A 13,349-nucleotide genomic window follows, 5' to 3' on the forward strand; every position below is an offset into this window, starting at 1 on the left:
GGGGCACTATTTAATGATTAAGGGATCCATTCAACAGGAAGATATAACGATTATCAACGTATATGCACCTAATTACAGGGCACCAGCTTATTTAAAAGACTTGTTAAGGGACTTAAAGGGAGACTTAGACCCCAATACAATAGTACTGGGGGACTTCAATACTCCACTCTCAGAGATAGACAGATCAACAGGACAGAAGATCAACAAGGAGACAGTAGAGTTAAACGACACTATAGCCCAAATGGATCTAACAGATATCTACAGAACATTTCATCCTACATCTAAGGACTTTACATTCTTCTCAGCAGTACATGGAACCCTCTCTAGGATTGACCACATACTAGGCCATAAAGCAAGTCTCAGCAAATTCAAAAGAATTAGAATCATACCATGCAGCTTCTCAGACCACAAAGGAATGAAATTGGAAATTGGCAACTCAGGAATCCCTAGAGCACGTGCAAACACATGGAGATTGAACAACATGCTCCTGAATGAACAATGGGTCATAGAAGAAATTAAAAGAGAAATCAAAAATTTTCTGGAAGTAAATGAGGATAACAGCACAACATACCAAAACCTATGGGATACAACAAAAGCAGTGTTAAGAGGAAAGTTTATATCAATAGGTGCCTACATCAAGAAATTGGAGAGGCACCAAATAGATGAGCTTTCAAGTCATCTCAAGGATCTAGAAAATCTGCAGCAAACCAAACCCAAACCCAGTAGGAGAAGAGAAATAATTAAAATCAGAGAAGAAATCAACAGGATTGAATCCAAAAAAACATTACAAAAAATCAGCCAAACGAGGAGCTGGTTTTTTGAAAAAATAAACAAAATTGACACCCCATTGGCCCAACTAACTAAAAAAAGAAGAGAAAAGACCCAAATCAATAGGATCAGAGATGAAATGGGAAACGTAACAACAGACGCCACAGAAATAAAAAGAATCATCAGAAATTACTACAAGGACTTGTATGGCAGCAAACAGGGAAATCTATCAGAAATGGACAGATTCTTGGACACATACAACCTCCCTAAATTGAGCCAGGAAGACATAGAAAACCTAAACAGACCAATAACTGACACAGAAATTGAAACAGTAATAAAGGCCCTCCCAACAAAGAAAAGCCCAGGGCCAGATGGATTCACTGCTGAGTTCTACCAGACATTTAGAGAAGAACTAACTCCAATTCTTCTCAAACTATTCAGAGCAATCGAAAAAGAGGGAATCCTCCCAAATTCTTTCTATGAAGCCACCATCACCTTAATTCCTAAGCCAGAAAGAGATGCAACATTGAAAGAGAATTACAGACCAATATCCCTGATGAACATAGATGCAAAAATCCTCAATAAAATTCTGGCCAATAGATTGCAACAACACATCAGAAAGATCATCCACCCAGACCAAGTGGGATTCATCCCCGGTATGCAGGGATGGTTCAACATTCGCAAAACAATCAACGTAATACACTACATTAACAGACTGCAGAAGAAAAACCATATGATTCTCTCAATAGACGCAGAGAAAGCATTTGATAAAATACAACACCCTTTCATGATGAAAACTCTAAGCAAACTGGGTATGGAAGGAACATTCCTTAATACAATCAAAGCAATATATGAAAAACCCACGGCCAACATCCTATTGAATGGGGAAAAGTTGGAAGCATTTCCACTGAAATCTGGTACCAGACAGGGATGCCCTCTCTCACCACTGCTATTCGATATAGTTCTGGAAGTTTTGGCCAGAGCTATTAGGCAAGAAAAAGAAATTAAAGGGATACAAATTGGGATGGACGAACTCAAACTATCCCTCTTTGCAGATGATATGATTCTTTATTTAGGGGACCCAAAGAACTCTACAAAGAGACTGCTGGAACTCATCGAAGAGTTTGGCAAAGTAGCAGGATATAAAATCAATGCACAAAAATCAACAGCCTTTGTATACACAGGCAATGCCACGGCTGAGGAAGAACTTCTAAAATCAATCCCATTCACAATAGCTACAAAAACAATCAAATACCTTGGAATAAACTTAACCAAAGACGTTAAAGATCTCTACAATGAAAACTACAAAACCTTACAGAAAGAAATAGAAGAGGATACCAAAAAATGGAGAAATCTTCCATGCTCATGGCTTGGAAGAATCAATATCATCAAAATGTCTATTCTCCCAAAAGCAATTTATACATTCAATGCAATACCCATCAAGATCCCGAAGACCTTCTTCTCAGATCTGGAAAAAATGATGCTGAAATTCATATGGAGACACAGAAGACCTCGAATAGCCAAAGCAATCCTGTACAACAAAAACAAAGCCGGAGGCATCACAATACCTGATTTTAGGACATACTACAGGGCAGTTGTTATCAAAACAGCATGGTACTGGTACAGAAACAGATGGATAGACCAATGGAACAGAATAGAAACACCAGAAATCAATCCAAACATCTACAGCCAACTTATATTTGACCAAAGATCCAAATCTAATCCCTGGAATAAGGACAGTCTATTCAATAAATGGTGCTGGGAAAATTGGATTTCCACGTGCAGAAGCTTGAAGCAAGACCCATACCTATCACCTTACACAAAAATTCACTCAACATGGATTAAAGACTTAAATCTACGACCCGAAACCATCAAATTATTAGAGAGCATTGGAGAAACCCTGCAAGATATAGGCACAGGCAAAGACTTCCTGGAAAATACTCCAACAGCACAGGCAGTCAAAACCAAAATTAACATTTGGGATTGCATCAAATTGAGAAGTTTCTGTACTTCAAAAGAAACAGTCAGGAAAGTGAAGAGGCAACCAACAGAATGGGAAAAAATATTCGCAAACTATACTACAGATAAAGGATTGATAACCAGAATCTACAAAGAAATCAAGAAAATCCACAACAACAAAACAAACAACCCACTTAAGAGATGGGCCAAGGACCTCAATAGACATTTTTCGAAAGAGGAAATCCAAATGGCCAACAGACACATGAAAAAATGTTCAAAATCACTGGCAATCAGAGAAATGCAAATCAAAACCACAATGAGGTTCCATCTCACCCCGGTGAGAATGGCTCACATTCAGAAATCGACCAACAACAGATGCTGGAGAGGATGTGGGGAAAAAGGGACACTAACCCACTGTTGGTGGGAATGCAAACTGGTTAAGCCACTATGGAAGTCAGTCTGGAGATTCCTCAGAAACCTGAACATAACCCTACCATACAACCCAGCCATTCCACTCCTTGGAATTTACCCAAAGGAAATTAATTTGGCAAATAAAAAAGCCATCTGCACATTAATGTTTATTGCAGCTCAATTCACAATAGCTAAGACCTGGAACCAACCCAAATGCCCATCAACAGTAGACTGGATAAAGAAATTATGGGACATGTACTCCATAGAATACTATACAGCAGTAAGAAACAACGAAACCCAGTCATTTGCAACAAGATGGAGCAATCTGGAAAACATCATGCTGAGTGAATTAAGCCAGTCCCAAAGAGAAAAATATCATTTGTTTTCCCTGATCGGTGACAACTGAGCGCCAAAGGGGAAACCTGTTAAGTGAAATGGACACTATAAGCAACAATGAACTGATCAGCTCCTGTCCTGACTTTAGATGTACAATGTAATACTTTATCCTTTTTAGTATTTGTTGTTGTTGTTGTTGTTCTAGTACTATTGGTTGAACTCAGTAATTAGCACACAATTATTCTTAGGTGTTTAAATTTTAACTGAAAAGTGATCCCTGTTAAATCTAAGAGTGGAAAAAGAGAGGGAGGAGATGAACAATTTGGAACATGCTCAATCGGACTGGCCGCAAATGGTGTTAGAAATGTGCCAGGGGATTCCAACACAATCCCATCAAGATGGCATGTACCAATGCCATCGCACTAGTCCAAGTGATCAATTTCAGCTCACAATTGATAGTTCTGATAGGTCTAAGAGTCAAAGAGATCACACAAACAAGACAAGTATCTGCTAATACTAACTGATAGAATCAAAAAGGGAGAGAAAGATCCAACATGGGAAGTGGGATACACAGCAGACTCATAGGATGGCAGATGTCCTACACAACACTCTGGCCTCAGAATCAGCCCTCAAGGCATTCAGATCTGGCTGAAGAGCCCATGAGAGTATAGCAGGCATGGAAAGCCAAGATATCATGGAAAAAAAAAAAAAAAGACCTAAATGAATGATCTCTGTGAGTGAGATCCCAGTGGAAAGAACGGGGCCATCAAAGAAGGAGGTACCCTTCTCCGAAGGGAGGAGAGAACTTCCACTTTGACTATGACCCTATCGGAATAAGACCAAAGTCAGCGAACTCTAAAGGCTTCCATAGCCCTGGCAACTCATGACTAGAGCCTAGGGAGATTACTGACGCCATGAACAGGAGTGTCAAATTGTTAAATCAGCAACAGGAGTCACTGTGTACTTACACCCCATGTGGGATCTGTCCCTAATGTGTCGTCTAAAGCCAAGTGATGCTATAACTAGTACTGAAACAGTATTTTTATACTTTGCGTTTCTGTGTGGGCACAAACTGATGAGGTCTTTACTAATTATATACTGAATTGATCTTCTGTATATAAAGAGAATTGGAAATGAAAAAAAAAAAACAACCTGGTGTTAAAATGGAAATGGCATAGAAAATTAATTAATTTGAAAAAAAAATTATGTAGGATCTCTGTCTTTAATGTGCTGTACATTGCTATTTAATGCTATAATTAGTAATCCAATGGTAGTTTTTTCACTTTGTGTTGCTATATGGGCAAAATGTTGAAATCTTTACCTAATATATACTAAACTGATCTTCTGTATACAAAGAGAATTGAAAATGAATCTTTACATGAATGGAAGGGGAAAGGGAGCGGGAAGGGGGAGGATTGCGGGCGGGAGGGAAGTTATGGGAGGGGGGAAGCCATTGTAACCCATGGGCTATACTATGGAAATTTATATTCATTAAATAAAAGTTAAAAAAAAAAAAAAAAAAGAAATCTGAATATAGAACTACCGTATGACCAAGCCATCCCACTGCTGGGAATTTACCCAAGGGAAATAGAATCAGCATTTGAAAGAGTTATCTGTACCCCCATGTTCATTGCAGCTCAATTCACAATAGCTAAGATACGGAATCAACCCAATATTCATCAAGTGAAGACTGGATAAAGAAATTATGGGATATATACACCATGGAATACTATATAGTGGTAAAAGAAAAATGAAAACGTGTCATTTGCAACAAAATGGGTGAAAAAGGAAAACATTATACTCAGTGAAATAAGCCAGTCCCAAAAGAGAAACACCATATGTTGTTCCTGATGTATGAAAACTAACAGAGCACCTAAAAGGTAATCCAGAGAAGTGAAATTGATGCTTTGAGATCCAATGCCTTTGAACAGCTCTTGTTCTCAATTGTTGAAGAACAGGCTTTTTTTTTGGTCATACTATTTGTTGAACTCTTTATTTAGTATATAGTCAATCATATGTGTATAAAGTTAATTGAAAATAGATCTTAGTAAAATATTAGAATGGGAATAGGTGAGGGAAGAGGAGGAGGGGTGGAAGGGCGGGTACAGTGGGAAGAATTACTGTTCCTAAAGTACTTGTGAAATACATGAATTTTGTATTCCTTAAATAAAAGGTTTCTGGGGGAAAAAATCAGTTAAACCAGCATGAATCTTAAAAGTAGAATTAATTTTCATTAAAAAAATAATTTATATATGCCCATCAGTCACATGAAAGTACAGATTTTCAGAATTAGGTAGAAGCTAGAGGACATCTAATTGTAAATACCTTTAATAAGTTGAAATACAAATGGAAGAATGTTCCAGAAAATGAGTAAATCATTAAAGACACTTTAACAAAAGAGATTCAGCATATACCTCAAAAATCAGACTGAAAATGAAACCAAGTATCAGGATAAGTTTGATAAATACTAGGGATGTTTTTCAATTCATTCTGTTCTTTTGTGGTCTCATTGCCATTCTCTTTTAAAACTTTTATTTTTCTAAAATATTTATTTCCTATATTTTGTTCCCTTTTAATGCCTGAAGAAAATTGAAAATTCCCAGCAGAACTAAACATATTCTATAAAGCTATCAAAGTTCTGTTCTGAAAAAATCTTTGGGAAATTGCTCCATGTGGTATTCTGCTGCTTTCAAGAGAAATCACACAAATCTCTACATAAAGAAGCCCCAAAGCTGTCTCATGCATATAAACTGAACAGCAAATCAAAGCTATATATTCTTTTGAATGGCACAGTACTTTGGCATGAGATTAAGAAAATATTACTCACCATGGCATGCAGTAATGTCTGGACTTTTCCAAAATTAAAAATTACTTTCAGAGTATAGGCAGAATATTCAGTGCAATTTTGCTCTTTCTTTAAAACCAATATATGATTTTAAAGGAGCTAATTGCAATTCTTTTTAAAAACCACACTTCATCAGACTACTGACTAAAAAATTTGAGGGCTTTTGTGGGACATTTGATTTAGAATACCTGTTATTCTCCTTTTATTAATACTTAACAACCTCAAAATGTGGCAATACAACTAATACATTAATCTTAGGCAAACTGTTTTGCTTCAAGGCAATGACTTTTCCACTTACATCAACTACATCTTCAGTTTCACAATTCTATACTGTTGCCAGAGCTGTGGGAATACTTGAAAAACACACAAGAAAAAAAGGAGAAAAATACTAATTTAAAAAGAAAGGAGAAAGGAAAACCTAATCACAATTTTTTAACTAGAGTTCTTACACATCCTTTCTGGTTCCCATGTTTTGTACATACACACAAGACAGTATAGTCAGCCCTCCCTATCCATGGTTTCAACACTACTAGATCCAACTGTGTATGAAAAATAGTCAGGAAAAAAAACTGTGTCTCTACTGAACACGTACAATCTTTTTTCTGCTTTCCATTACTCCATAAACAATACACCATACCAACTCAACTATTTACAGAGCATTTACCCTGTAGTAGGTATTAGGATAACCTAAAGATGATTTAAAGTACATTAAAAAAAAGTATATAAGTCATATACAAATATTATACCATTTAATGGACTTGAGCATCCATGCATATGTGTGTGTGTGGGGGGAGGTGTCCAGGAATCAATCCCCCACAGACAACAAGAGAGAATCGCATTTAGAAAAAAAATATCAATTTAAAACTTTTACAGCTATTATATTCCTTTTTTTTGAAAGCAAACTTTGATAATAAAAGAAATTTACAAACCTCAGAATGTTCATCTCTCTCATCTATAAGTCTTTTCAGATGCAATGCCATATTTTTCAAGAGTGGTTCTATGTCCTCCTGAGACATATCAGTTACTTCCATCCATTGCAGATCAAATACATTTTCCTGATTGTGAGTTACCTTTAGAAAAGCAACCAAAATAAACAACAACAAGAAGACTAACACTTAAAAATCTATTTCATTTTATGATAATAGCAGCTCAAATATTATATAACTCATAAAATAAAAATATAAAAGCCAATATGATGTCTAAAGAAGAACTTGAAATCATTTGGAATTAATAATGAAACTATAAATTATTTTTACTTTGATATAATCTATAAGTGAATTAATATTAATTTGCTAGTCAACACAACAATTTTAACTCAAGGCAATCCTAAAGAAAAGTAATATTGATATATTTGACAACTGATTTGAAAGTATTTGACTTTTCTTTAGATAAGGCTTTAAATTTACTGTATCGGAGTCAAAAGCAAAAGGTTCTTAATCTTTTAGGATATAAGTGCATATAATTGCATTTTTATTCTTATACAGCTAAGTCTTTGTAGATTCTGAAGATGGTATTGTCACAGAAGCTTAAAAAGACCCTCAATATAAAGACACTTCTTACTTTCCAAATGTGGTATTTTGCTTTAACTTTCAGAACAAACAGCAAAAATAACATTTTCAATGATTTAGCAAATTCAGTAACTTATCACTGAACACAAAATGAAGTAAAATCACAAAGATATATGAGAAATTACCAAAAAACTCTATCTTATAAAGTACTAATATGCTTACTATGGAAAACAATGTTACTGACAAGAAGTCTGGGCTCTATGAATGTTAACTAAGATGAAAGATGATTTACAGAGTACTAAGACATGTACACAGATAATATTTTTAAAACTACTATTTTTCACTTGAGTAAATTTAGAAATTCTTTCCTTTTTCTAATCAATATGTGAAATTTAACATATTGTAACTCTAAAAAGCTTTTAAAATATTGTTAGCCCAAATATAGCAAGACACAGAAATAGTTTTAAAAATCAATGTTAATAAATTATATTAACTTCAATTATTTGGCAATCCACAATATGTCCCATATTTAAGCTTTATATGGATGTTACATCATTAATATATTTATAAGTTAAATAATATCTTCAAAGTTATGCCCATTTATTCAAAAGAAAATACAGGAATGATGTAATACAAAGCTTGCCATCTTACCTCACTATAGTTTTAATTACAAGCAGTATTCCACTTTTCGCAGCTTTCAGTTAATATACAAATCATTCTAGGCTAACAAACATACATATACCACTTCTCAAATAATACTTTTTCCTTATGTCCTTACAGATACAGGCAACAATACATTTGTAGTTATTAGCTGTGCAATGTATAAGATGATCCGTTTAAGGAACTATCTCTACAGAGAAGGCAATTTGTATAAAAGCAAGGTTTACTTATATTTGATTTTGATTTATTCTTGCTTATCCCATGACTTTTAGTATTTTGGGAGACATACAAATAAACACAAGCCTAATAAAAAGACTAGCTTCATAAAAACTACATAAAAATTCTAAACAGGTCCTTACCTCTTGAATATGTGCAGCAACTGCTGCCTTTGTATCAAAATCTAATCCTTGAATTCTTTCAATAAATTCTTCTTTTTTCTGACACTAAAATAAATGAGTAAAAATAATCATTCATACTTTGAGGAAACAGTCCTTAAAATGTATATAACTAAAATTTCATCAGGTTTGGCTATGTTTCAAATAATACAATAAAGGTTTTGTTTTGCATTTAAATTGTCTCTAATATACTAACCAAAAACAGATCATGATTTAGCAACACTTATTTTAAAAAAGACTGAAAATCCATACTATTTTTATGCTGAAAAGTTCTAAAGTGGGAAAGCATTAACACAACCAATTTGAGGTCAGTACAATATTATTAGGCTAACTTTACAAACAGACAAGTAAAGAATCAAGAACTTGTTTCAAGGAGGGTAAGTTACTTGCCAAAAAACACAGTGAGTCAGTGGAAGAATTCGGAATACAGCCAAAATGCTCAGTTAGACTCTGACTATCACCAAACAACACAGCCTTTCTTCTCAGAAAAAAAAAATTTTTTTAAGTGATTTTTACTGCAAGCTTACAATTCATTCTCACATCTTCATTCTAACAATCTTAATAAAACAAATTCACTTCTGTGACCCCGTTCAACATTTATAAAGCAATACAATAAATATCTGATTTGTTTCCAACATAAGATAACAGAGTTACCAGGGACAAAAATTTAATAATGTATTTTTAAGTACACATACAGCTAAACAGAATAAAGGGAGCAATTCTTTACTGTATAACTTTTTAAATAGCTTTCTATAAATTAAAAATATTTAAAGGTCAACATAATCCTTTTCCTTTCAGTCAGTACTGACTTTTAACAATTTAACATGCATCTTATTCTCTGCCTCTCTCTATACCTCTTATGCTGCAATCCAACTGTGAATATAACTGTATTCTTGCAGCTACTGAATGAGAAGTGCATACAAAATAGACAGTACTCCCTTGTTTAGCTTAGAAAGATCTCCTAGGCCAATCACTGGACTACCTTACCAGTGAAGACAATATACTAACAAATAGAAAAACTGACTCTAATCATTAAGAAATCTACAAGGTTTTGCTTTATATTCTACATATTTATCAATTAGCAGCATTCTATTTCTATTGCCATACAATTCAACTAAACAGATACGCAAGAATGCAGAAATCTACAAAAAACTAAATTATTAGGATGATGTAATACTGTTTAAGACCAAACTATCAGGAATGTACAATCTCTAGTTGTGACTAGAAAGTCAGATTCTAGAGGAAATGGAATGAAAATTGGTGAGTTTAAACACAAGATTCTGTTGGGGGAAGGTTCTGGTAAACATCTGACAGGCCCTGTGAGAACAACTGAAAATTACTTTTACATTGTACATCTGAAGCATATACAAAATAACTAAGTTTTCAGATATAGTAACCCCAATTTCTAAATTTAATTTTAATACCTTCATAATTGTTAACCTATACATAGTTTTGAGCCAAGCAGAATATAAAATGGCAGGGTTGTTACAAAAGATAATGACTAGGCCGGCACTGCAGCTCACTTGGCTAATCCTCCGCCTGTGGCACTGGCACCCGGGGTTTTAGTCCTGGTTGGGGCGTCGGGTTCTAGTCCTGGTTGCTCCTCTTCCAGTCCATCTCTCTGCTGTGGCCCAGGAAGGCAGTGGAGGATGGCCCAAGTGCTTAGGCCCTGCACCCGCATGGGAGACCAGGAGGAAGCACCTGGCTCCTGGCTTTGGATCAGTGCAGTGCACCGGCCATAGTGGCCATTTTGGGGGGTGAACCAAAGGAAGGAAGACCTTTCTCTCTGTCTCTCTCATTGTCTAATTCTGCCTGTCAAAAAAAAAAAAAAAAAGGTAATGACTGGGGCTGGTGAAGTGGCACAATGGGTTAAAGCCCTGGCCTGAAGCGCTGGCATCCCATAAGGGTGTCGGTTCGAGACCTGGCTGCTCCACTTCTGATTTAGCTCTCTGCTATGGCCTGGGAAAGCAGCACAAGATGGCCCAAGTCCTTGGGCCCCTGCACTGCCATGGGAGACCCAGAAGAAGCTCCTGGCTCCTGGATTAGGGTCAGCGCAGCTCCAGCCATTGCAGCCAAATGGAGAGTGAACCATTGGATGGAAGACCTCTCTCTGCCTCTCCTTCTCTCTCTGTTTAACTCTTTCAAATAAATAATTTTTTTAAAAAAGGTAATGACTATGACTCACCAGGGTCCTCTAATATGATGGTCCTATCCATTTCTGCTGTTGGTCTCAAAAGATTCACTTTTTTTTTTTTTTTAAAAAAACATTCTGATCCTCCCTCTCATGGTAGCTAGTGCCCAGAGTGGTGAAAGAGAATGCCATATAGTGGTGCTTACAGATGATGATGTGGTTGATTGGGATGAAGAGTATCCACCACAGATGGGAGAAGAATATTCACAAATTATTTATAGCACAAAATTATATAGATTTTTCAAGTATATTGAAAACAGAGATGTGGCCAAATCAGTGTTGAAGGAGAGGGGTCTTAAGAAGATTAGATTGGGAATAGAAGGTTACCCTACCTACAAAGAAAAAGTAAAGAAAAGGCCTGGAGGTCGCCCAGAAGTGATTTACAACTATGTCCAAAGACCCTTTATCCGAATGTCATGGGAGAAGGAAGAAGGAAAGAGTCGGCATGTAGACTTTCAGTGTGTGAAGAGCAAATCGATCACTAACCTTGCAGCAGCTGCTGCAGACATTCCCCAGGACCAGCTGGTAGTCATGCACCCAACTCCCCAAGTGGATGAGCTGGATATTCTCCCTATGCATCCCCCGTCTGGCAGCAATGACCTCGATCCTGAGGCACAGAATCCAATGCTGTGATGCTGATGTTCCATGAAACCATAGCATGCTACTCTTCACAGTGACGTTGTACTCTCCTCATTCTGCACTGCAGGGCCACTCTTCATTGTAAGATGCACATAACGTCTAGCATATTGCAATGTAGGCTTTTTCAAAGACCAAAGGTAGCTGAATGGTTTTCTTAAGTGAGTACAACTCTAGCATCTTGAGGTTCCAGTTACATAAATGTTTTGTTTACCAGTAGGTTTGTGAAATTGGTTCTTTGTATGGGGACAGTCCTTTTTCACACATCTAGGTCTTTTCAGAAGTGGTCAAAATTGGCAGCTGGGGTACTTTCAGTCTTTTCAGATTGGTATTTGTTATACCCCAGATAAAATGCAGATTATTATATAGTTGCACTTTATAAATGGTGGTCAAATGGAACTGTTCAAGCCATTTTCTAGTTGTGATGCACAATATAACTTAAATAAGTGCTTCTATCAAAGTATTCCTTCAGTAAGATGTGTATAGTTTGCTGCCCATGATGAGCAAAAAATGAGTATTTATCTTGGGCTTATTTGGGTGATTAGGATGAGTCAGTGCCCACGTTTTACCTGTTCACTTTTCTCCAGTGCCATTTCACCCTCTCAGTGAGTCACGTGCAAGGAGTGAACAGCAGAGGTGGTTTATGATCCAGTTTGCCTTACCCTTAATCTGTTCACAGATATTTATTTACTAATACTTTTGAGAGTTTGGGATAGGAAAATGAAGTGTTTGCTCTTCATTTACTAAATGATTGTAAACTTGAGTTTTTTCATCAATAAAATTCCATTGTTTTAAAAAAAAAAAAATAAAAAAACATTCTTATTTATTTATTTGAGAAAGTTATAGCAAAAAAGAGGGAGAGACAGAGAGAAAGATCTTCCATCTGCTCACTCAGTCCCCAAATGGCTGCAATGGCCGGAGCTTAGCCAGTCCAAAGCCAGGAGCCACGAGCTTCTTCCAGGTCTCCCACATGGGTGTAAGGGTCCAAGCACTTGGGCCATCTTTCACTGCCTTCCCAGGGCGTAAGCAGAAAGCTGGATCAGAAGAGCAGCCAGGACATGAACCGGCGGCATTGCAGGCACAGGCTTATTAGCCTACTACAGCCACAGCACTGGCCTTTCACTTCTCTTTTCTAAGCCCCAGGGTCACTGTTTCTTTACCTCTACTATATTTAGAAGTTCATTCTTTAGCATCATCTTCATACAAATCAAATGGAGTTCTTTCTTCATTCTTAAAATTACATAAATTCTATTAAATCTCACAATAATTCAGATTCTAAAAAGTTTCTGGGATCCAGGAAATATTTTATAAATAGGTTATGCTTTCTTACAGAATACAGAATAAATTTCACAGGATTTTGAAGTACAGAAAAGAGATAGGATGTTAAGTTGGAAAAGAGATTAAGATTAACTTGAAGCTAAATAATCAGGTCAAATGTTCTGTATCAGTGTATCCACTATGGTAATCATGAGTTATACACATCTACTTAGTACTTGAAATGTGGTTAGTGCAACTGAAAATTTAATTTTATTTGGTTGTAATTAATTTCACTTAGTCACATGTAGGTAGGGAATACTGTATTTTTTAACAGAAAACTTTCATTTAATAAATGTAAATTTCAGAAGTACAACTTTTGGATT

The 13,349-nt window shown here is 36.1% G+C and overlaps 2 protein-coding genes across 7 annotated transcripts in view; one reads left to right on the forward strand and one right to left on the reverse strand.

Moving 5' to 3' along the window:
• CCDC88A (coiled-coil domain containing 88A) overlaps positions 1-13,349 on the reverse strand; it is a 153,841-nt gene that overhangs the window by 86,369 nt on the left and 54,123 nt on the right. For all 6 annotated transcript variants that reach the window (XM_062209459.1, XM_062209460.1, XM_062209462.1 and 3 more), the window contains exons 6-7: positions 8,847-8,930; positions 7,249-7,389 (exon numbers count right to left, since the gene is read on the reverse strand). In XM_062209459.1, the coding sequence (XP_062065443.1) occupies positions 7,249-7,389; positions 8,847-8,930 (225 nt within the window). The remainder of the gene's footprint in view (positions 1-7,248; positions 7,390-8,846; positions 8,931-13,349) is intronic.
• Positions 11,159-12,453, forward strand: LOC133772163 (BTB/POZ domain-containing protein 10-like). Its single transcript, XM_062208668.1, has one exon. The coding sequence runs from the start codon at positions 11,167-11,169 to the stop codon at positions 11,704-11,706; it is 540 nt and encodes a 179-aa protein (XP_062064652.1). The 5' UTR covers positions 11,159-11,166; the 3' UTR covers positions 11,707-12,453.

Source organism: Lepus europaeus, chromosome 13 (genome assembly GCF_033115175.1).
Source record: "Lepus europaeus isolate LE1 chromosome 13, mLepTim1.pri, whole genome shotgun sequence".
In the NCBI taxonomy this organism is placed as follows: Eukaryota; Metazoa; Chordata; class Mammalia; order Lagomorpha; family Leporidae; genus Lepus; species Lepus europaeus.